The 26796-nt window shown below is 36.1% G+C and overlaps 1 protein-coding gene across 4 annotated transcripts in view; it reads right to left on the bottom strand.

The window, feature by feature from the left end:
• The window catches only part of Akt (AKT serine/threonine protein kinase), a 203629-nt gene that overhangs the window by 51591 nt on the left and 125242 nt on the right, over window positions 1-26796 (bottom strand). For all 4 annotated transcript variants that reach the window (XM_081771806.1, XM_081771804.1, XM_081771808.1 and 1 more), the window contains exon 4: window positions 10451-10685. In XM_081771806.1, the coding sequence (XP_081627932.1) occupies window positions 10451-10685 (235 nt within the window). The remainder of the gene's footprint in view (window positions 1-10450; window positions 10686-26796) is intronic.

The following is a 26796-nucleotide window of genomic DNA, read 5'->3' as shown; positions in this document are numbered from 1 at the left end:
AGAAAATTCTTCTGATCATAAGGGATGTATGCACGAATTTATTCCGGGGAGATCTAATTTAATATCAGGACAATTTGTGCTAAACTTTGTAAAATCACCCCTAAAATTAGACTAAATTTACAAAAAAGTCGGGATTTCGGGAGTGTTCGGACTCCTAGGGCTCCACTCCCTGCATACGTCCCTGGTGATCATTGGAAGCATGAAGTTTGTCCATGGCACGAACATACAAATGAAATGAACAAAATTTGGATAACTTCTGCGTAAAGAGATTGTACTGGACTGGAGATTTTTCAGACCACTATTACTTTACAGCGCTTGACGTTCAAGTCTCAAGTGTCTTCGATTTGATAGAAAAGTTGCGATCATAGATTTCCAATGCATTCTCTTTAATAGCATTGTTCTTCAGTTTCAAGGTCTGAATAATTTGCTCAGATACAAGATGTTAGTTAACCTATCTTGATGATACAATGTGATGCGGTAAAATCTACTTTCTTTTTTAAAACATATCTAGCAAACATAAGTTATTTTATTTATGTTATTTTTTATTTACAAACTCTAGGTAAAGTGTAATTTTGCATACTGACGGAATAGCGTAAAGCAAATTACAAAATTAACAAAAACCTGATTGTAATCACACCAAATCTCGAAATAAGATAGCCCATAAACGCCATCATCATCAAGGCAAAGTGTGAAAATAATTTGGTCGGTCGCTTTCTTGTGTTCTCAGAATAGTTTCAAATAGTACTAGTTTAAAATTTTTCATCGTTAACGTTTCTCTTCCATTTCCTAAATTTTACGGTAAATTACAATTGTATACAAGCACACATCCACTTCTTTCATTTTTGTTGTGAGTAAATAGAAAGAGTTTGAATTTTAGGGATATATCGGAGCTGGTGTGAGTTGTACCAACAGATTGTTCGTTGTTGTACTTTCTATGTAGGTTGTTTCACGAGTTGAGGATTTAAGGATTGATATAGTGTCCTCGGTGGATATTCTGAAAAGCATTTGGGTGTAAATAATGTTAGTGGTTACAAGATTCCTTTAAGGATTTATTATTGGAAAGAAATACAAGAATTGTGACACATTGAGTCTATGCACGTTTATGAGTAATCTAGCGTCCTGACTGGGAAAGTTCGTACCCCAGAATGATACTATTAGAATTTGCCCGCGGGATTTCAATACTGAGATTAATTAAACAGAAAGCTAATCATGTCAGCTCTACCGTATTTATTTTAAATTTTTCACTTGCTTTACACTGAAGATTTCTGAAAAAAAAAAAAAAAAAAAAAGACAAAGAAAAAAGAAAACTACATAGAATTTCAAAAATCAAAGCAAACTATATAGATTTTCAAAAATCAAAGCTTAAGTTAAGAAGCTTCCCGTTACTTTCTTACGCAACTTCCCCTCATTTCTTTAAAGAGCTCCCAGACGTCTCGGATTTATATCATCTGTCCCCCCCCCCCCCCAAATTGTTTAGAGCTCCACTGTGTGCGGTTGAAGACTTCTTCGCAACCCAGACTCCTTTCGAAACGGAATCTAATCGTTGGGTAAGCCAAGGCATAATTTTGTGGTTGCAAACGGCCACTATTTTCATTAACCAGGAATTGCACTTTTCCCTTTGTTTTTCCCCCTTCCTCTTGAAACTGATGCATCTGGGGTGGATATTTCATTCGCACCAACTAATAGGCTTACTACAATAATACATTAAATAACTGTTCTGGAAATCTATTTTCATGATGAACTCAAGAATGTGTGACAAGAGTGTTTAAAATAAAAACATTAAAAGTGCGATAAAACTCCAAAATTTGTACCATTGATCTGTAAATTGTCAAAAGTTATCATTGTTGTTGGAAGGGATGATCAGCATGTGGTATCATTATTGAGGAACACTGAAAAAGGAAGCAGTCTCTCTGCAAAAATGGATACTTCATTGGTGACATGTACCGCGAAAGAGCAGCAATCTGTCGTATGTGTTTTTGAGTAGTAGTGAAAGTGTTAAACCAAACTGAAGTTCACGAGGAAGGTACAGTGTGGTGACTTGTGTGTGTCCCTCATGAAGTCTATCACGAGCAGTGTGCAAAGTTTAAAAGTGGAGCAACTTCTGTGTAGGATGGCTCACTACCTGACAAGGCATATCGAGTGGTTACGACGGAAGACATTACCGTAGTGGAAGAGCTTGTGAAGGAAAACAAACTCGACTTCGGTGAAAGAAATGGCTAACACTCTGGATATTAGTGTTGTTCATGATGTACTGTGGTTCAATAAAGTATCTGAGAGATTGGTTCCATATGAATCGACTGCTAAATTGACAGACCATCGTGTTGATGCTTGTGATGAACTTTTGCATCGTTTTCATGCCAAATATGATGTATTTCTGAGCAGAATTCTTACAGAATATGAAACCTGTGTTTACTAGCAATAACCTGAACAAAAGACAGTGAACAAGGAATGCGTCAATGCTCGTTGCTTCCCCATTCTTAGAAAATTCTGCACCCAACCATTGGCTAAAACTCAAACTCATGTTCGTTCTCTTCTAAAGTGAAAATGGGAAATTTTGTAACATTACTTAGAAAAAAGAACAACAGTGACCAGTGCTTCATACGCAAAAGTGCTCTAATGTCATCTTTGTATGCAGACCTGCTTCGATATCATCTTTGCCCCGCAATCAGGAGTAACCGACGAGATCTTCTAACTTCATGCATTTTGTTACATCATGACAACGCCCGACCTAATATTGTCCGTTTCACGATGTTCGGAATCTAGGATATCAAATTTGAGTGTCTCATACTCGCCCTATTCTCTAGATCTATGACATGTTTCGAGACCGTCCAAAGAGGCGATACGAGATAAGCATTTCTGAGGCAATGATGAAGTGAAAGTCGTGATTCACGAATGGCTAGGGTTACAACCAAACATTTTTCTCACAAGGTATCCATACACTTCATTATGTACATTATTGAAACTACCTAAAAATATGAAGATGTTTATTTTTCTCCTTTTCTTTGTCTTTCTTTTTTTTAGCAAATTAAAAAAAGAAGTTCTTATTTGAACAACTCTTGTAACATATTCTCGAATTTATTTGATAATGAAAATACAACGGCTACTTTTACCTCTATTTTTATACATGAAAGTCAAAGTCAATTTACTTCTTAAGTTCAACCATGAAAATAAATTCATAAAACGATACTTTAATATTTTATGAGCCTTCATTTCCAACAAATATAGGCATGACTTACGCATAACTATTACTGGTAATAACCAACAGAGATTTTGTGATTACCAGTACTCACAGTCAATGTTGGTAACAGAAATTCAATTTCCAACATTCACCAGTCCAGGTGGTGATTACTGATAAGCGCGGTTGGCTTCCGGTTATCACAACATTTCCAACCTTCTTTTATTACTCTTTAGGATTGGTGGTGTGATTTTGTACTAAATGGACATACATGCTCCAACAAAAGATAAAAATGACGATATAAAGAATAGCTTTTACGAAGAAGTAAAACATCCATTTGGCAAATTTCCGCAATAACATACAAAAATTCGATTAAGGGATTTCAATGTGACGATAGGACGAGAAGAAATTTTTAAACCAATTAAGGATTACGAAACTGCATAAGTAATGAAAATGGCGATAGACTGATTAATTTTACAACATCCAGTTTCATCATGAAGAAAATTCTCAGATCACGACATTCATAAAATAATAAAATAGCTAACGTTTCAGTACACAAAAGAAAACAGCCTAGCGTAATTGATATTAGGTCGTTTAGAGGAGCGGACTGACACTAATCACTGCCACTACCTGGTAGCAGTGATAATAAGAGAGAGATTATCGCTGAAGAAAGAAAATCATCAGGATCTGAAAACTGAGATGGGAAAGTCAGGGAAAAATGAATATCAGACTGAAGCGTCGAATAGATTCTCGGTTTTAGATGGTTAGAATTCACTGGTGCTGGGGATACTGGATTAAAATTACGGCTAGTATTAACATTTCAGTAAAGGAAAAATTGGGGAACGTGGAAATACATAGGACCAAGCCATGGTTCGATCAAGAATGAATTAAACTAGCAGAGAAGAAAAAACGGGCAAAACTACGTTGGGTAGAAATCCGAACGATATACCTGAACAAAATTTTGGTGGCATTAAATGGAGTGTCTTCCAAAACTTACAAAACAAAGAAACTTTTTTTTTTCAAAGCTAAAATTATTGAACTTGAAAATAGTGAAAACAAAAATATTCGGAACATTATAAGGGCATCAACGAATTTAAGAAAGGTTATCAACCTTGCGCTTATATATTTGAAAGAAAGCGGAAAGAACAGTTCTCACGGATACAGATAGTATTTTGAATAGATTGAAAGATTCCTCCAACAATTGCTTAACATGCAGCCAGTGACGTGTATATAGCAGAACCGTATTTTCCAGAGCGTAACTGAACAGAAATAGAAATTGCTATAAAGAAATTAAAGAAAAAATTTTCGGGGGCAAGTGAATTTCCTGTTGAGTTAATTTTTGCTGAAGGGGGGAAATTTTGAAACGAGATACACAAGCTCATTCTCCTCATTTGGAACAAAGAGGAATTGCCATTGCCATTGGTAATTGTCAATTAACAAAAAAGGAGACAAAGCTGTTCGTAATAATTATCGAGGCACCTCTCTTAACATCATATAAAATCCTTTCAAATATTCTCTTAGGAAGACTGAACCCCTACGCAGATGAAATTATTGGAAATTATCAATGCAGATTTAGGCGAAATCGACGAACTATCGACCAGATATTTATCATTGGTCAAATACTCGAGAAGAAGTGGGAATACAATCCTTCTGTACACTGATTATTTACTTCAGAAAGGTCTACGACTTAATTACGAGGGAAACACTCTACAACATTCTTCTTGAATTTGGTATAGAGTAACTAAACGTTAGATTAATTAATACGTGTTTAAATGAATCCAAAAGTAAAGTCCGAATAGGAAAATATCATTTGGAGAATGGCTTGAAACAAGGAGCTGCGTTATAGCTATTATTATTCAATTTTGTTCTGGAATACGCTACGGAAAATCAACGACAGTAATCAGGACCTAGAGCTGCAGATCCTCATTCAGGTTATGGTGTATGTTGATGATTTAAATCTGATAGAATATTATATGAGAATAGAAAGAAGTGCAGAGGTTTTATTAAACTCCTGCAGAGACATAGATTTAGAAGAAAACGCACAGAAAACCAGGGTGGATTGATTTAAATCAGTCTGATTTAAATCACGATTTAAATCAAGATTTAAATCACTTGATTTTTTTAATAAAAATCGTTGATATAAATCGAATTCCTAAATAAATTAATTTAAAATGAAAATAAGTAAAATCCCGTTTCTGTTCTGTTATTTCGATTATGGAAGTTAATAATATAATACAATGAGACTCAAATGTACAGTATAGTATGAAAACAAGTGTCATGCAGAGGATGGTTAGGGAAAATTCCGTTTTGAACAGGTAACGGAGCAATCCTTCTTTCTTCTTTTCGTAACATTGGGTTTGGGTTTTAAAATCGTTAACTATTCAATGGGGAAATCACCATTGACATTTAAGACGAAAATTCTTTTTTGTGCGTGTCTGTTTGTTTGTCCTCAGATAATAGGGCGTATTTAGAGGGGTCCTATCCCCCCTTTTTTTGTTAATTTTATAACTTTAGCCGAAATTTATGTATTTCATGCCGCAAGCTGGTTCTGAGTTTTTAAAAATAGGCCCCTGCCAAATATCAGTAACTTTTGTGAAAAAAAAAGTGTCTTTTTGATAAACGTTGCTGTACTTTTTCCTTAATGCTTTGACCTTTTAAATTATATCACCTATTTTTAGGTGATATGGTAGAATCTTCATTATTCAATTTAAAAAGTACCAATAAGGCTTTTTACTTCGTTTTCTTTAAGGCTGGAGGCATTTTAGAACACGTTACTTATGCTTTCACGCAGAGTTGGCTGGTTTAAACCATGCAAAAAACGAAAAATGTTTGTAAAAGTGTAAGTTTTCGTAAAATCTTCCACACACACATTAGTGGGTTACCGCGTGTCACTCCCGCATATTATTCCTATTATATTCAAATTTAAATTCCCCATTCATTACTCAAAGAAATTAGCCCTACAAAAGCAACTTTTTTTTGTAAGGTTATGAATGTTTCTTTTGTGATTTTTTTAATAGTTTGTTATTATTGTTATCAGGGTTGGCTGGTTTAAACTTTGGTTTAAACCAGCTGTTTAAAAAAAAAAAAAAAAAAAAAGGTTTAAACCAAAAAAACGAAAAATGTTCGTAAAAGTGTAAGTGTTTGTAAAATCTTGATGAACACACATTTGTGGGTTATCACATTTCACTCCAGTATATTATTCGTATTATATTCAAACTAAATTCCGCATTCATTACTCAAAAAGATTATACTACAAAATCAACTTTTTTTTTTTTTTTTTATAAGTTTATGAATGTTTCGTTTGTGATTTTTTTTTAATAATTTATTGTTGTTATGTAATTGCAATCAAAGAAAAATTCTAAATATTCTTTCGTTTCAATAATGTTTACTATTGATAAAATACATCGAAATGCCGTATTTTGTGTGCGTGTGGGTGGGTGGGTGAGAGGTCATACAAATCCCACGAGAGGCATTTAGTGAAATCAGAAGTATCTTTGATATCTATTTATGTATAAATGTGTCTGAGCCAAAGTGGACTCAAATAATTTGTATTTTTATTCTTTATTCACTGATATGCAAATTAAGTCATTGTATTTCTTTAACTTGGACTAATAAAAGTCGTTGTTAACTAAGTTGGACTAAATTAGATCTTCTGTACTCTGTAGTACTTTGAAATTGTCCATATGTAATTCTGTACAATGGTTTCACTTGTGCAACTGTTTATCTTTTTGTCCCTCTGAAATGACTCTTGACAATTACATTAACATGTATGTAAAGATCAGTGTAACATATTTTTATCGGGAGTCCTTCGTGAGTGGGTCGGCAGACGTATCGCATTTGTGGTCTATTAGTCCTGGTTCCGAGTTCAAATGGAGGACAATTTCCCTCGGATCTAAGTCGAGAAGCGGTTTGGATTCCACTTTCTCCACTCGGAACCAGGACTAAGGTCCACTTTAATAAGGTCTACTTTAAGCTTATGTGACCCCTTCCAGCATAACCCAGTTGTTGCATAATAACACCAAGGCGAAACAAACTTATTTCTGTCCATATATGATATGAATACATAGAACAAATTATTTAAACCAAAAAGCCTGGTTTAAACCAAAAAAAAAAAAAAAAAAAACCGGTTTCTTGGTTTTTTCAATAAAAACCATGGTTTTTGCCAACCCTGATTGTTATGCAATTGCAATCAAAGGAAAATTCTAAATATTGTATCGTTTTAGTAATGTTTACTATTGATAATATACATCAAAATATCGTACTTTGGGGAAGGGGGGTCATACAAACCCCCCGACAGGCATTTACTGAAATCAGAAATATCTTTGGTATCTATTTATGTATAAATGGGTCAGAGCCAAAGTCGACTCAAATAATTCTTATTTTTATTCACTTTTCTTACTGATACGCAAATTAAGTCGTTGTATTTCTTTAACTTGGACTAATCAAAGTCGTAGTGAACTAATTTGGACTTAATTAGTTCTGTACTCTGAAGTATTTTGAAACTGTCCATATGTAATTCTGTATAATGGTTTCACTTGCGCAATTGTTTATCTTTTTGTCCTTCTGAAACGACTCTTGACAATTATATTAACAAGTATGTAAAGATCAGTACAATGCATTTTTATCAGGAGTCCTTCGTGAGTGAGTCAGCAGACGTATCGCATTTGTGGCCAATTAGTCCAGTTTTCAAGTTCAAATGGAGGACAATTTGTTTCGGATGTAAGAGACGAGAAACGGTTTGGACTCCGCTTTAAGCTTATGTGATCCGTTCCAGCACAACCCGGTTGTTCAATAATAACACCAAAGTGAAACAAACTTATTTCTGTTCATATGTGATATATAAATACATAGAGTAAATTATTTAATAAAAAAAAACTTGAACCAAAAAACCAGGTTTAAACAAAAAAAACTGACTTTTTGTTGTTTTTTTCAATAAAAACCATGGTTTCTGCCAACCCTGCCACGCCTTTCTGCGTTGAGGCATAGTATGTGATGACGTCATAAATTTAAAAAGATATTTTTTGTTATGGGTATTATTATTATTATTATTATTATTTGGCGGGTTACATTTTGCATTCAGAAGACTGAAATTTTGCATACTCGTTCAGTGCACCCCTTAATAATTTTCAGATGTTTTCAGATCTCTGCGTGGAAACAGTGGGGTCCCGAGGGGCAAAAATGTTTAAAAAAGGATATTTTTTAATAAAAAATAGCTTTTTTCGTGATTTTCCCGTCTCAGATGAAGACATATGAATGGTGCCGTTTGAAAGGCTGTTCTATTCTGAAGAAAATGATGTACGTACTATGCTCCTAGGATAAATAGGGATGTCTCAGGAAACTGTTACCTGAGATCCTGTTTTATACGGGAATCTGGGGTATTTGGGGAATATTATTTTTCACGGGCTTACTTTTGCACCTACAAGATTGAAATTTTGCACATTTACTCAGTGCACCCCTCAGTATTTTTCAGATTTGTTTCAGATCTCTGCCTTAAAACAGGGGAAGGGGTCCACAGAGGTAAATTTTTTTTTAAAAAAAAAGTACATTTTTAACAGAAAATTCCTTTTTTTCGTTATTTACCCGGCCCAGATACATGATGGAGACATGTGAAGGGTACTGTTTGAAAATTTGTTTTATTTTGAAGAGAATAATGTACAAATCATGATCTTAGAATAAATAGGGATGTCTGAGGAAATTTTTATATTAAATCCGGGTCATCTGGGCATTGTGGGAATGTTCTTAGCTCATTGTTAAATGGTTTCCTCACTCATACTACTCAAAAGAGAAGCTTGAAATTTTGTACACACATTTAGTACACCCCTTAGCATTTCCCAGTTGATTTTGAGATCCGTGCTGTAAGACAGGGGTATCCAGAGGGGACCAAATTTAAAAAAAAAATCTAAAAAAATTCCGATTACTCTCAAAATTTCCCGCTTCAGGGACATGATAAGAAAATGTGAATGTTACCGTTTCAAAAGCTGTTCTATTCTAAAGAGAGTGATGCATGTACCATGATCCGAGGATAAATAGGGATGGTGATGTAGCTGCTTGACTGAAAGTCTATAATTTACCTTTAAAAAGAGCCATAATTTAAAAGCGTTAAGAAACATTGTTTGGGACTGATATAGGTTAACGATTGGGGATAATTCAAAACTCAACCCCAATACTTTCACTTAAATGGCATAATTAGCATTGAATACTAATTCCTAATGCTTTATCTTCAATTCGCGACTTGTATTATACCAGGAGAAAGATTTGATTTAAATTAAAAAAAAATCAACATAAATGATTTTTATTTAAAAAATCATGATTTTTTTCCACCCTGCAGAAAACTAAAGCATGGAAATTCACCGTGGCCATGGTACTGGAATTTATGGACATGTTAAAATATCAAATAGTATCTTCGACGAAGTGGATACTTTTAAATAAGGTTCAACATTAACAAACTAAAACCATCAATAAAAAAGTAAATGTCGATTGAAAACGGAAAATTCGTGTTATTATTCAGTTTGAATTCTTTTGTCTTCGCGAGTTCTGTCGACGAATTTGAAGCTTAAAATATATAAACTGATAATTACGACTTTTGTGATGTATGATTGCGGAACATGGTGGGGAAGAAAAGTATTTGTGAATAAAATTCTGAAGCAAATATTCAGTCCCAAGAGGGACCGGAATGAGGAATGGCGGAAAATTCATGACGAGAAACTCCATAATTTATACTGTTTACGAAACAGTTCGGATTATCAAGTCTACGAGTCTCGGATGAGTATGTCATGTAACCAGAATCTAAGCGCTTTCAAAATTTTAACTGGAAATCCAACCAGAAAAAAAAAAAAAAAAAAGGGAACACTTAGTCGTGGATGGGAGGAGAATATTAAGATGGATCTTGCAGAAACAGGAATACAAAGCAAACACTGAATCCAGAAGTCGTTGTAGAGCTCCTGTGAACGTGGCATTCAGCCTTCGGGTCCTATAGGGCATAGAGTTAGTTGGAGAGATGTGATAAGTAATTCATATGAATTTTATTTCATTTTTAAACTAATGGTTAATTTGAGGGTATAAGAACAAATCTTGAGGATCACTTACGGTTCACGGACCACACTTTGAAAAATGGTGATGTAGATAATAGAATATATGAACAGACAGAACTTCACTCTCAATTCTATCTAGAACTTAACAACATAATACAATATTACATTTAATGTGCTATGCAAATGAAAAGATAAACTTTACTTTCAGTACCTTATCAATATTATACTCCTATACTCAACATACCTCTCCTTTTCTGATTCCACATGAAACGTTCTTTCTATGACTGTAGTCCACTGAAGACCTCGAATGATGAATGTGTAAGGTTTCGGCCTATCAACACTCATTATTTGACAGCCTTTAACAGTAAAATTATTCAAGGGATCACTTAGGCCATGCTCTGGTTTATTCTTGAATCCTATTAGAGATCCATCATCCAATAGCACAAAGTACCTTGACCGCCAATTCTTGATATGTTCACCTGGAAAAGAAAAAGAATATATTGCTGTAACAAATCCGAATGTTGAGATGTTTAGAAAAACAAAGCAAATTAAAATAGGCATAATGTTTTCATATTTGTAAGTTTGTGTAATACTGAGACGAGTTATTTTACTTTTCATTCATAAAGCATTAAAAAGAATAATATAGAATGACAGGTAGATTTAGTGGCATATTTAAAATAATTTAACCTCATAAGTTATCAAACACACTGTCAAGAGTTGTTATTGTCACTACTAACCTCTCAAATATAATTTCATCCACTAATATTTACTCCTACTTCAACCATACACAGAAAAACTTGTGTATTTCTGTAGGAGTATAAATAAATAAAACTTACAAAGTTAGCTGGTTTTGTAAAATTTTAAGTACATTTCTAAAATAAATTCATGAATGAATCTTCGAATTGAGGTATACTGTGAATATATAGCTTCACAAAGGTAAAGTTTTAATTTAGTTATACAATTTAAATTTTCAAACGGAAAATTATTATTATTATTATTAATTATTATTTTGTGCTATAAAAACCTAAACTGTGGGGAAGTGGTTGTGAAAAGTGAAAGTTTTGTCAACTCGTGTCTACGAGCACAGCAAGAAACAGGAATAAAATTACACACGCTATTCATTCTCATGAAGATAGGATTTTCTATTCATTCACAAACTCAGAGACAAGAGCAGGCGCGTGCATTTTTTTTCTCACGGTTCATAAATTATCTTCACAAGCTATAAGAACAATGTCCAAAAGAACACATCATCTTAAAGTTTTACAAGAAAAGGATTGGACCCAACATATAAACTGCTCGATATTTGTCTGGGTATTTTAAATTTCTCTTAGATATTAGTAAGAAATTCCTTCCTTTCGACACACTTTTATTATTATTATTATTATTATTATTATTATTATTATTATTATTATTATTATTATTATTATTATTATTATTATTATTATTATTTCAGAACATCCTATTGTTATAAACCACTTGCTCTGTTCTCTTCCTTTTTCATGTTACAGTTCTTCGTTGAGAGTTCTTCCAATTACACATGAAAACCGAGAGCTAACATATCCCAATGGTACGTATACCACGGGAGCAGATAAAAATCAAAGAACGAAATATATTGCAGTGCAAATAGTAAATTCTGTCTTTTTTATTTTTCCGATATTAATTTTGGTACGTCATGTTCCGTAATTATCTACTTGGTTTTTCGCTCTACAGTGGCAGATAAGTATGGTGTGCATCAAGGATACTACCAAGCTACAGATTAGCGCATATTTCTGAAATCCTGTTCGTACGTTTTTCAGACGTTTTTCCATAGGGGGGAAAAACTATGATATACTCGACACTACTTCACTGAAGTGGCGGATCCACGGGAAGGGGTGATCGCCCCCCAGAAGTCCGTCCTGGATCTGCCCCTGCTTCACTGAATACTATATCAAATGTACAGTCTCGTGAAGGTGGAAATCTGATATGTATGCTTCATATACTTGCTCATCTCAATCCAGCGCGAAGTGCTCTTCGTTTGTATGTGTCACCGCATTATGTCTGTTTCTGGGTTAGATTGTGTTTCTTTGATGCCGGTAACACTTGAATGCATCCTGGTAGGAAGTACAGAAGTATTTCATGGTATTCACATTATGTAACACTTCCTATTTAGGTTGGATGCTCAATAATGAACTGTGAAATGGGCTTGCAAAAAAAAAAAAAAAAAAAAAAACAGAAATTAGATGTTTCTCTCGAAGATGAGCTGTTCTATGATGTGAGCAGTGCCGCTTACACAAATCAGGAAACCAATACAATTCGGTGCTCTCTTCCCTTCAGTGAGATCATTCATTCTCTGTTTTTTCTTTACAAGACTACGAAGGTAAGTCAATAAGTAACTGCAACATTTTTTAAATTTCTTTTCAGGTTGGCTTTACTGCACTCTATGCTCACTAAACGCTATGTGTCACCGTTGGCTTCACCCATGCTAGGTTGCAGTGCTATCACATAAGTCTGCTTTGCACTGTTGCGAGGTAAAGATGGCCGTGCTACTTTCTGTGTGTACCAGCGTTCTGTCATCCGTCTTTTGTGATCTGAAAGCCGAAGCCGAAATTCATAGAAGACTTTCAGCACAATACGGGGACAATGTGTTGTCACAGTGAAGTGTTTACAAGTGGATTGAACAGTTCAAAAGTCGTCGAACAAACGTGAAGGATGTGGAAAGAGCAGGGCGCCCAGCTACAGCAACAACTGGTTACATTATCGAACGAGTCCGTGCCTTGATTCTGAATAACAGACGAGTAACTGTTGATGAAGTGGCAACATATGCAGATTAGTCTTGGTTCTGTATGTGACATCCTGCATAACAGGCCAACTTTCACAAAGTCTGTGCAAGCTCTATGTCACAAAGTGTTCTGAAAAAAACTCGATAAAGAGCACAGGCGAAACCGTGTGAGAATCTGTCAGCACCTACTGGACCGTTATGCTAACGAAGGTGAAGTGTTTCTCAGGCGAACCATCAATGGAGGGAAACGTGAACTCATCATCTGAACCAGAGAGCAAACGCCAAGAGCATGGAATGGAAGACCCTGAATCTCCCGTCAAGAAGAAATTCAAGGGTCAACCTTCTGCAGGAAAGAAGAGACTCACAGTGTTTTGGAACTCACAAGTGCCAATCCTGGAACATTACCTCGAAAAGGGTTAACAATACACAGCAAAAGGTACAGTGATATGCTGGTAAGCAAGTTCAAGACTGCAATTCGTAATAAACGCAGAGGTCGACCATCGGAAGGCATTCTTGTGTTGCATGACAATGCGCGTTAACATACCGCCGCCTACATCATCAAACTCTTCAGACGCTGCGTTTCGAGGTGCTGGAGCATCCTACATACAGTCCCGGGTCCACTTAAAGATGCTCTCACCATCAGAGGGAGGCCGTCGATTCAGCTCCGATCAACAAGTGAAGGAAATGGTTGGTGCATTCGTTACTTGCTGCGCACCAAAATAATAATAATAATAATAATAATAATAATAATAATAATAATAATAATAATAATAATAATAATAATAATAATAATAAAATAAACTTTTTTGTGCAGAGCGTATCGGAAAACTTGTGCAACGATGGACAAGGTGTATTAAAAAGCAGGGCGACTGTTGAAAAATCGTATGAACAAAAACATTGTACTCTTATGGTAATGAATAATAAAAATTGATTGCACATTGTCTTATCCTCGTATTTTAGTTCTCACATAAAACGGGTAGTTTTCTTGTATTCTGTTGTGGTTCATTTCATACTATGCAACCGGAAATTAAACCCAGGAACCCTTTAAAACATTATGTATGCTAATCTAACCAGAGCCAATAGGTTAGTGAGGAAAGCTCTCATTTATATATATTATTTATTTATTTTATTACGAAAAAACTGAAACGTAACGGGATGTGGGCAGCGTTTCTTTCAGAAATATTGTTCCTGGGGACACAGTATTCCGGGGGGGGGGGGGAAGCAATGCTGATACTATTATAGTTATTATTATATTATAGACGTATTATTTTGTTCTGCTCCGGGGCACTCTTAGAACTCCAGGAGGCAGTGCCCCCCCCCCCCCCAAAAAAAGGTTTGGAAGAAACACTGGATGTGGGACGTTATATAGGGTAGTGTGCGTAAAGTCATCTGTCGCCAGAAGTCAGCCACATATGGAAAAAAAATCTTATCAAATAGAACTAAAGAGTCACATTTGCTGTTAAATTATCAGTCGAGTGGATGGTTTACCTTCCAGTAGTCAGCCGCCAGTTTGTTGTACACGTGAGATATCTGGCGTAAAAAGAGTAGATTTACATTTGAATGGATGTTAACGAACCATAAAGAGCACGTGGTTTTCTTACGAAAAAAATAAGGACAATTTTTGTTGTAAGTGGTATAGTAACATAAGGACAATTTTTGTTGTAAGTGGTATAGTAATACTGCATACTTTAAATTTAATTTGTAACATTTCTCGGATGTTAAAAATGGCCCAAAAACACTTTTAACTCAAAATTTTGTAGGAAAAAGTAGTTTTTCCGTGCGACGGTGGGAGCCTGAGAAATGGATATAAATTTGGAAGAATACGTATTCCAATACTCGCTCGCCTGGGGCTGACTACTGGAAATATGGGTATTCTGCGCGATCAGCACACAGCTTGGTAGTTTAGAAGAAGAACGTGCTGTCTATAAAACAGAATGTAGAATGACGAATTTGGAAAGTGAAATAAAATCTTTGAGTTTTACGTCCCACGGTTATGCCGGTTAGGATAAAGGAGACGGTGATGATGAGTAATGAATGAAATGGTGGAATGAAGAAAGTGGGAGGAAACGGGAGAACCCGAGGAAACCCACGCACACAGTTTGTCCACCACAAAGTTCACTTGGCGAGGGCTGGGATCGAACCCGGGACCCCAAGCACCAGAGGTGAACACTTTACTACTGAGCCACCGCGACCTCCACAATGACGAATTTGGATCTAGTTTTCCAATGGTCAGCGCTCTGTTCTCCAAAAAAGACTGAGTACTGGCTAACCGATATTAAGCCGTTCGCTGATACATATGTCTTTGTCTACAATAATTACAATAGCTTGTTTGTCTATAATTACAGGCTAAAGCCTAGGTCTACTATTTGTACTTCGTCATTATAATTTTTAGCAATATAACTGATATTAAAAAAAAATAAATTCTGTTAACCAAAGAAGTAAAAGACATGTCTTGTTCTTGCTTAGTCGGGAAAACCTAATGACGGGTACATGCAAGACAAAGTAAGAGAGGAGTGGACTTGCTCTTGCATCACTAACTTAGACTTTGTCTTTATACGTTTGTCACTAACTTAATCTTGACTTTGTTTTTTATGTTTGAATAAATTAAGGAGAAAGTTCTAGAGCACATACAGTGAAAGTCATAAGTATTCGTACACCTACTGCAAGCAATGAATAAATGCATGTAGCTCCGACTTTGTTGGAGATAGAACATTGAAACAAACGGCACTACATACTCCATTAAGTTCTTTATCATTTACAAAACAAACGTTCCGTGAATATGAAAACATAGACAAATAATGGCAAAAGAAACAAAAATGAACATGTTTTTGATGTGTCAAAAGTATTCGTACACTTACGAAACGTCCAGAAAGAATATGATTGTGCATGATTCAATACTTGGTCGGGCACCTTTTGGTCCTAACTACAGCTAGAAGGCGCTTCAGTATCGAGTGAACCAAATGTCGAGCATCTTTGACTGTTATAGAAGCTTCTTCCTGTTCATCTCGGAAACAAAAAGTTTCTTCCGACCAACGCGCCCATTATAACCTTGCTTGTTGTACGCACGACACACAGTGCTTTCCGAAACTAACATACAGCTCACAGATTACGAGAAGAGCCCTAAAAGAGGGGAAGCGGGGAAATGTCAGCGACACGGTCAAGTCCATTTTCGGTTTTTGAGGTGTGGTCTATACTTAGATGTCGTCTGCTACTCCGGGTAGTTATCTGTGTGCTATTCCGTGATGTCATTTGAAACCCCCGTGCGAAAAGCGGGCGAGCCCATACCTACATCACACTATTTCTGCTAGGGTTCTTCTCGTCATCTGTGAGCTGTACATGATTCAGTTGCTTCTGCCGCCATCTGCGGAGCACTGATTCTTGGGTTTTTCTTAATTTTACTCAGCAGTATGCGCTCACATTTTCCCAAGATCTTCCGTGGACATCCACTTCGTGATGTTTTTGACTGTGTTTGTTGCGCAGAATCGATCTATGATTGACTGCACGGTCGAACATGGTTTTCCGATAATATCTGATATCTTTCGTAAGGATTTGCAGTCAATGATAGATTGTTATGAAGCCTTATAACTATTTTTCTTTCTGCATCTGTTGTCCCCATTTCTTTTTTACCTATTACGTCTTCCATCTTGAATCTTTCTTTGAACTTGAATGATATTTCACTGGCTTGTGGTTGTGTTTAGCTTTGCAAACCGCCAGAGGGCGTTCTGTGTGAACAATCTCTAATTTTAGTGTACGAACACTTTTGACCCATCAAAAACATGTTCATTTTTGCTTCTTTTACCATTATTTGTCTAGATCTTGCATCGTTTGGCCTAATCCTCGTTTCGCCTAACCAATTATCTGACACTTTTCTGACAGTAAAAAATAAGCTTTATGCCTGCCATTTAAGGCGAAATAAGGATACTCGTTTGGCCTAATCCTCGTTTTGCCTAAAATGGTGGACTATAAAAAAAATCGTGGAGATAAAACTGGAGGGAAATTTTTCGAAAGAAAAAAATATTCCCTACTATGTGAAGAACTGAGAAATACAGATGCAAAAACAGTTAAATCCCTCTTCCATATTCAGTTTCATAAACTGTTAAATCCCAAACCTGCAAATATCCTAATGAGAAAAGCGGAATCAAACCCGGTTAATTCCATATTTCAAACAATTTGAGGCTTCGTACTGTATAGGATTAGTTTAGTAATCTGAATATTTATTGCAACTCTTCGTAAATCATTCGAAATTTTATTTAGCAGAATTTGAAGTGTGTGCTTTCATTGTTTTTTTTTTTATTTTTGGACTGAAAATTGAAAAAAAGAAAAGAAAATGAAATCTCTATTTTTACGTCCCACGGTTATGCCAGTTAGGCTAAAAAAAGACGGTGATGATGAGAAATGAATGAAATGGTGGAATTAAGAAAGTGGGAGGAAACGGGAGAACCCCGAGAAAACCCACGAGCACGGTGTTTGTCTATCACAAAATCCACATGGCGCGAGCTGGTGGTCGATCAGGGACCCCAAGCACCGGAGGTGAACGCAATACTACTGAGCCACCGCGCACCCTGGACTGAAAATGGAGACACTATACGTCTTAACCTAACTGTTCGTGAAACTTTTCTGTGCTTATTTGCTTTTCTTTAATAATTACTAGACAAATGCACGCAAAATCGAAAGGAAACGATACCCAAGCAGCGATGATCATAATTTTGTTATCAGACAATACCAAAATTGTCTAGAAAACGTACACGACACATGAAAAACTGGAACCGAAATGTAGCCAAAAAGACAAGGTGAGTGGACTATGATTAAAAGTCGTTTGTTTTGTATTTCAGGGTAACTCTTTACTTTGAACAGCACATTGTTGGATTAGGTTCTTCTGTAAACGGTCTCTTCAGATTCAGCAGAACCTCTTTCTTAAAATGTCTCGTGTCAATTATCATTCAAAATTATAACATGCTTCTGGTACATGTTAAAAAATTTTTGCCAGTTATTTACCATTTCTGATTCTCTTTCTGCCACTGTTTTGCTCAAACTCAACATTTGCACATTTTGTTTTGCTATATTTCAAATTCATATATTGGGATAATTGGCAAATTAATATTCACCCTATGTTAGTCCATAAAAGGTTACAAACTCTTCCAAAATATAGTCATTCAGTTTAGAAATGTATACGGATAGGTATAATTAACTCCGCTTGTAGTTACGAAGAGTTTGACGATTGAAAGCAGCTCAAAGCTCACGTTTTACAAAGAGGTTTTTGAGGAATAGGAAACCGAGAAAATGGTGATTCACCAGAGGACGATGACGATATGGATTTCCATTTAGTAGATGATGATGGAGAAGAGCTTATATAATTCAATTTTTTGCACATTTGGATCCATTGTTTTCAATTTAGAACAATATTAATGTAGCATTTATGTATCCATATTCATTTGTGCCAACCTTGTGCAATGTATAGTTGATAATACATCCCCCCCATATTTTAGTAGGCATAATAATGATTTCTGACTCTGACTCCCTTTCTTTTTGATAAGTTTTGTATCTTGAGCTTCAAAATGGCCGCTCGTCCAGATGCAGAAGTTGTTATTTCAATTTACATACGCAAAACCTGTTAAATCCAAACTATTTTCTTCAATAACGCAATTCACAGACTAGTGTGATTATACAGCTTTCGACAGACCAATACTAACATTATTCTTAATTTTTTAATGTTCTCTAGTTTCTAATGTTATTTTACAATTATGACGTGTTTAAACAGTTTTTCTCGATTTGTCACAAATTTTAAAATATGAATTTAACGGGTTTTGCTATTCACCTACTCATATATATTCGTATATATCCATGGTCCAAGTAAATACATAAAGGAGTTTTGGTAATCCTAACTCCTCGAAAATAGTTAGTATAATATTAATCTATATATTTTGCATTTCTTAATTCTTTATATACTAGGGAATTTTCTCTTATATAATTTCCCTCTAGTTGATTTTCCACGATTTTTTCTTATTGTCCGCCATTTTAGACGTAACGAGGATTAGGCCAAACTAGGATCCTTTTTTCCGCCTAAAATGGCGGACACAAATCTTATCATTTATCTGTCATAAAAGTGTCAGATAATTGGTTAGGCGAAACGAGGATTAGGCCAAACGTGGCGACACGATTTGTCTATGTTTTCGCATTCACGAAACGTGTATTTGATAAATAATAAAGAACTTAATGGAGAAAGCAGTGTCGTTTGTTTCAATGTTCTATCTCCAACAAAGTCGGAGCTACAGGGAAATAACCATAGCTTGAAGTCGGTGCACGAATACTTATGACTTTCACTGTATAGGTCCGCACATATAGGAGAAACTGGTTACTAGCCAGATTGTTTCCTTGTTTTATCAATCCTCAATACTCAATTCCTACCGAGCCAGCGATAGCGATTAAAGGCGAATTGGTAGAAAGGCTGTTTTTCTTTCTTTATAATAATACCTCAATAAGAATACGGGCCAATGTTTTAGAACGGCAGGTGGCGACTGGTATCCTGCACAAGGCAACTAAGAAGCAGTTTTCTTTAATTGTAGATGCAGACTGTCATAAAACATCATTTTAACTCTTAATTAAGACATTTTTTAATCTTAACTGAGATTTTCAGGTCAAAAATGCCGCCTGTTATAAAGAAAATGATTGTGAAACGTCCGATTCATCAATATTCAGAAGATTCGCTAGTGAACGCTCCTCGAGGAACTAGGAAAGAAAATATGTATATTCTTGAAGCAAGTCGAAGATAGTGTGCGAAGATGGACATCTGTTTACATAGTCCTGTTTGCAGAACAAAACCGTACAATGAGTCCAAATACTATATTACGCGAATACTAACACGACAAATTAGTAGAGTGGCTCAAGTATTCGGCAAAGACAGGTTTTGCACAAAAGAGATCCAATTTACTAAATACTGTGCTTGATATTGTAAAGTCAGATTGGCATGTGGGATTTCTTCGCCTCTTAAGGATTTGGTTCTAAGAACACCTGAACGGATAAACCTAGCAAAAGCAGAATTACAGAAGAAAGTATTAGGAAGTGATACAAGAAACTAGAGCAATTTTAAGCGGAATTGGTGCGCAAGATAGTATATTGGATGAATTTTTAATGTGGACAAGACAAGTTTCTGAATGTGTCCCAAAGGAGCCTGAAAAAACATTTATGAAGTTCAAAGAGGAAACGCAAAGGAAACTATTACAGTTCTTTTTACATTCTGCGCGAATGGCGATACTGTTACATCTATGATAGTTTTTTTCGTATATCAGATCACAAGCAGCTGGCATACACAGTGTTCCATCATAATGGTTTATTGGAAAATCTGATAGTGGCTGGATGAAGAGTGAAACTTTGTATGAATACTAAGTAATTGTTTACATAAGTGGTTACTGGAGAAAAACATTACTAAACCTAAACCTGTTTTACTTATAGTTAATGATCATTCCATTCATTTAACGATGGAACTCAATAAATTCTGCAGTGAAACCGAATAATTCTGTATGCGCTACCGCCAAACGCCACCCACATTCTACAACCTGCTGATGATGGTGTTTTCGAACCACTCAAATCAAAACGGAAAACGCATGTCACAAACTGGACTTCATTCCCACAACACGTAAATAGAGTTTTAACCAAGACCTTATTCTGTTTTGGAAGAAGTAGTGCTCAAAACCAGAAATCATACGAAAAGTTCGTGGCTTGTATCGCTCCTGACTTGGTAGACTACAAAAATGCACCCAAAACACTTTAAAAGCTAGAGACAACTACAGAGCATACATCAGTTTCAATTATTCCAACAAAAGAGGACTACCAGGCAGTTGTGAAAGTTATTGAATACTCGAAACCGACACTTGAAGAAAAAGCAATTACTATTGAAGTTCTTCAGGAAACTAAAAGGGCTGCTGACCCTGAAGAAAATATATCTATCATTTTAGGAACGCAAAATGATCCTAACCCTACTTCCTCCCTCAACCAGTCTAAATCTACATTCTGCTGGAACGGAGGCTGTGTCAGATGTTAGAAACGACGTCTTGAATGAACCTCAGCGAATCCAACTGCGCTGAGGATACTGCTTTCAAACTGCCTTCTACTAGTTTTACACTAATGAATGTATACATACCTATTGTTCTGTCTGAAGACGATCGTAACTACTTTGCTACATCAATACTTGCCAGTCGAACATTCGATACTCTTAGTCCACGAACATACGAAATTTCTCCAACAGGTCTTATAGAGTCTACAAATAGATCTGTTTTCATTAGAAATAGATATTACGTCTGCCTCTAACCAACAAAACAACAAATCCCTTATGCTTTTTCTTGTGAAACAACTAAAAGTGGAAGATCTGCTTTGATTTCTATAATCGAAAATGCCACAAGTAATTCCATAACCTCATAAGAAAGTCAAATACCTACATCGAACATTTCCACAACCCCAGCAAGAGTTACTCCACCTGTTTTTGATCAATATCGTTTGGTAGGTCCTATCAAAAATACTACCAAAAATGTATCCAAAGAAAAACCTCCACATCCAATATTCTCTGAGACATTGAGAAATTATGATACAGAATGAAAAAAACGAAGAAGAACTTCTAAACCAAAAAAAGGGAAAGAAATAAACCTGCAAAAGTCACGCAGAAAGAAACGGACTGTCAAGACAAGAAGAGTTAGTAGTTCAGAAGATAAACATTCCGGAAGTTTTTGAAAGCTGTGCAAAGTGTAAAGCCTGCGAAGAATTGACAAGTGATATTGAGGGGGGGAAAACTACAAAATATTGGGAGTGATTTTTGTGATTGGGGTACCATTTAAAATGCACGTGTCAGTAAATTATACGAAGAAGCTGCTCAACAAGAGTTCGTGTGTCCTGAGTGTGCTTAATGGGCTTGGTATAACAGCATTTATGTGATGGCTAAGAGTATTTTTTTTTTTTTTTTTTTAATATTGTCATGATTTTGGTAGAGTCAATAATGGATCGAGATTTTATCCTTTCACCAATTTAAACGTTACTCCGTGTAATGATCTAGGCAGTGAAAGTGATTACTGAAAATGATTTTATTTTTTTATTTTTTGTAATTTAACGAAGTTTAAAATTTCTTTATGTCGCCGACTACTGGCATATTTACCCTAGTCAAAGTTTTGTCAACAGAAATCCAAGTGTATACAGCAATAAACCGAAACAAAACTACATACTATTCATTCTCGCGAAGCTACCATTTTCTCTTCATTCATTCAATGAATGAACTTGGACGTGTGAACACAAGAGCATTTTTTCCTCGCGGTTCACAGATTATTTCCGCAAGCAATACGAGAAAAGAATCAAACTTAAGGTTATAATTAATATATTTTCACAGACTGTTAGACAATAATAATAATAAATCATAATAAAGAGCCGCGGTAGCTCACTTCTGGTTCATGGATTGTCTGGTTCAATTCCAGCCGCACAACTACGCTTTGTGGTGGACAAATACCGTGTAAGTTAGTTCTCTCGCGGCTCTCCCATTTCCTCCCACTTTCTGCATTTCACCATTTCATTCATTATCATCATCACCGTCTGCCTTTGTCACGGTGCATAATCGTGGGACGTTAAACTCAATGATGATAACATCAAAAGTAAAATAATATTTCAAGGATCCCATCACGCAAATATCACCATCGCAATAAGTATTTTTCCAATGCTGACTACTGACAGGTCTTTTATTGCAAACTGACACGTTCCACGCAATGTAGTCCGCCGTTGTGATGAAAAGAACTGTCCATTAATTATAATAATCTCAGCCGGCAAAAGTTTGTTTATGTCTGGGTTGGCAACACTACCGACACAAGGCCACGTCCCGTTTTGGCCTGTTACGTTTTCCGTAACTTGATTCGAATTCAAATGACAACACGGAAACAAGTGGTAATGTAAAATACACAGAAGCCATTTCTGGTAAAAGCAACATGACGCTCACATTACTTAGTAAGCAGACACTGAACAAGCAAGATGACGGCATGACGTCAAAAGATCAAATTAATATTTTGGCGGGTTCATGCAAAATTGTCGTCATTTGAATCATAAAATTGGCAACGTTGTTCCAGACAGCAGCCCCCCTTCTTATAGTGACGCTGATACGTAAACAGGGGGCCGAAATTAGTAGCGTGTCTGGGTGGCGAAGAGCAGTCCTCGATGATCTACATCCTCAACTCAGGAATGTGTGAGAAGACACGTCATTGGAATCCGACAAAAACACGCGCAAGCGCATCCCAGGTATTACACTAAGAAGCAGACAATATATTTAGCGAACCTGTTCATTTCAGTTCACGGAAAGCCCTCTCTCTCGTTGCTAGGCACTCTCCGTGCAACGTAGAAAAGAAATAACACCATTTAGTTGCGATGATAAATGACTTTTCCACAATGGGAGCGTGTATTTCCTATCGACCTATTATTACTCAGTCTATTGATACGAATATTTTTTAAAAAGTTTCCCATCCTTTCTTTTTTATTTATTTATTTATTTATATTAAAGGAAAAGATATCAAAATTTGGGCTTTGCAGATATTAGTAAGGAATAAAATCAACTATGCTCATTGTTAGCGAGTAAAATGTACTTGATGTAAGACAGGCAATCGCTAGTTATAATTAGGGGCTAAGAATGGAATGAACGAGACAAGACTTGATACAGAAGCGGTCGACAAATAGTCTCGGTCTAGTCTTGAGTCGAAAATCGTCCTCTCGGTCTCGATCTCGTCTCTATCAACAAAATATTTGTCTCGATCGTGGTCTCGAAAGAAATTTATGAAATTAAAAATGCGCAAGTATTATCCTCTTACAGCCTGTCGTTTATGCTTTTTTTTTTTTTTTTTTTTTTAAATTTTTCATTTCATCCTCGGATGTACAATTACTCTAGCACCTGTACCCCTTTTTCGTGTTAGATAATGGGCTAATTTCATTCTATATTGTATGTATTCGCGAATTCAATTTCTAGTGGGTATGTCAAACATAGGATAAAACCCAAATAGTGATTCAGATCCTACTTCAAACCAGTGGTTCCCAGCCATTTTTTACGGATGATACATTACTGAATTCCATGACATAGCGATACACTTGCTTGATTTATTAATAATAGGCATATAATTGTGTAAACCTATTAGCTATCAAGTAATAACTCCATGTAGTACTACTCAGCATTGTTGCTGATGCTGAAGGCATTGACTGATACAGTGTGTCTCAAAATTGATTTTAACTAATTATTAAATGCTTCATGATTCCTAAACCCTAAAATGTCGCAACGTATCCTACGGAACTGTGCGACACACTGGTTGGGAACCACTGCTTTAAGCAATATAAATTGTCTCATATAGCGGAGTAGCGTAGGAGCAAGGATGTGGAAGACAGCGGTCCTGGCCTTAAGGAAGGTACTATCTCGGCATTCTCCTGGTAGGACTGAGCTTTGTAGTAATAAACATTGTCACCCATGTAAATAATTAGCGTCACCAACGTAAATATGTTTGTGAGAAAAGCACATATTAATACCATCACATTTTGCAAAAATGTTAATAACGAAATAAATATTTATATGTATATACAACGCTAAATACGAATTTTGCTTCGTAACAAAGATAATCGATCTTGTAGGTGGCATGTAAATGGCATGGAGGTCAGAAGCACTATACTACAGACCATTGGTTCCCATTGGATGTGTCACGAAATTTTGAAATTTATAAGTCATTAAACATTTAATAACATTGTTCTACAAGGGTTTGATTACTGTGATAAAAATGAGTGATCCTATACGAAATTACCGCTCTAAATCCGAATCCGACAATAAAAATGGCCGATTAGGGATAGTTTTCTAGTAATTTGATTGATATATATCGGGTGTTGCAAAATAAGTGTTACAACTCTTGGGAGGTGAATCCTGCCACTGAGACAAGAAAAAAAGTTCTCTTGAACTTTCGGCTATCGGACATAGTTTCAGATCTACAAGGTGCCGAAAGCGTGGGAAAATGACTTTCAGACGCTAATAGTTCGGAAACTATCCAACGTAAAGAGGGCGGGTAAAAAAATTCACTGAAGAAGTCATACCTGCTGTATTGAATTTTGCATGTTTCACAATCCTACCATGCACGCGCAAGGGATTCCCCAAAGGAACGTAGGGAGTCCCGAATAATCTGCTAAATGAAAATCGGTCTAAATGGATACGAATTGATGGGGTTTCTACCAGGTAACAATAATTCGTTTGTATTAAGTCGATATCTGGAACAAATACAAAATGGTGGACACCTTCATGCTCGTTGTGTGTGGTTGCATAATCGCCAGGTACGGATGATTGGCAACAGTGAAGTTCTGAGTATTAGGTGTAGCGAATTTGTACTCAGATGCTATAGAAAGACATCTGGAGTGTCGGTAGAGCACAACAGATGGAGCAGGTTGATTCACATATGTGGAACATGTAAGATTATTCATGGCTTTGGATTAATTGTTTTAACAAAAGAGACACTGACCAAAGCTTAAAACTTTATTTTAAATTATAATTTGTAACTGTTTCGGATATCTAGCATATCCTTCTTCAGACACGATCGAAATTTTCATTAATTTTCATTCAAAATTCAGGTCTGTATTTTCATTAATTTCGATCGTGTCTGAAGAAGGATATGCTAGATATCCGAAACAGTTACAAATTATAATTTAAAATAAAGTTTTAAGCTTTGGTCAGTGTCTCTTTTGTGGAACATGTAATGAAAAATGCCCAGAAATGCACTCATACTCAGTAAACGTGAGTTCAAAGCGTCGGAAATGTAAGGATTAGCGTCAAGAACATGAAAGTCAATTCACCAATAATTTTCCCTCAAACCGACGCAATATGATGTGCACGGTTGCATACCAATAAGGATGCAACAACTGAGGCCAAGTTGAAATTGTGCAAGGGGTCTCACTAAGAAACTGGGAAAACTAAATGAATGTCTCTAGTGGGATCACATGATCGATATTAAAATGCGGCCAATGTGTGTGTTGATATCGACATGTAGATAATGGACAAATGTGAACATGTGCCACTAATGCTGGGACACCATCCCACGTGGGAAAAATAGGAAAATAACTACTCGGGTTCTGAATCTGAGGCCGTGGGCTCCCAGTAGGATTGGAAACTGCGACCACGCGAGCGAAAGCGAGCGTACTAGCCCTGAGGCTCGAGGGAGCCTGACTTTCTCTGTATACATTTCTTTGAGGAGTACCCACTTTGTTTGGCAAGAGCTCTTGTACAGCCTTCCGACATGCTTGTGTGTTACATTTTGTTACTCCTGCTGCACAGTTGTAAACAATCAGAGCTTTAAGATGTTTCTTCCTATTTCTCATGTCGTTTTATTTTCCATATGTATGGTGTTCAAGCTGTAGTGTTACATGTGCCAAATTTGTTCATTTTCGTCTTTGTCTTGGCATGTGTAATGTGTGTAAGATACATATTTCTCGAGGTATTTTGATATCGAGTACATCATACGTCCCAGAAGACATATGTCCCATGAGACATGATACAAGTTTGTTATTTTCACGCTCTATCACAATTTGAACCATGGATTAAGAGATTTCTTTTCATATGTGTCGACTGTGGGACAATATCCCAAACAAAGTGGGCCAATGATACAATTTTGTTCTAGTTACGTTCTACCAAAAAGTGCACCAGATGTAATAGCAGAATGTACAACGTTATTTTCCTAGCTTTCGCATGTAAGACGGTGTCCCAGCAGTAGTGGGACATGTTGACATTTGTCCATTAGCTACATGTCGATATCAACACACACATTGGCCACATTTCAATATCGATCATGCGATCCCACTAG

Source organism: Thermobia domestica, chromosome 9, assembly GCF_964235325.1.
Source record: "Thermobia domestica chromosome 9, izTheDome1.hap1.1, whole genome shotgun sequence".
Classification (NCBI taxonomy): Eukaryota; Metazoa; Arthropoda; class Insecta; order Zygentoma; family Lepismatidae; genus Thermobia; species Thermobia domestica.
This window is presented reverse-complemented; position numbering and strand designations above follow the sequence as displayed.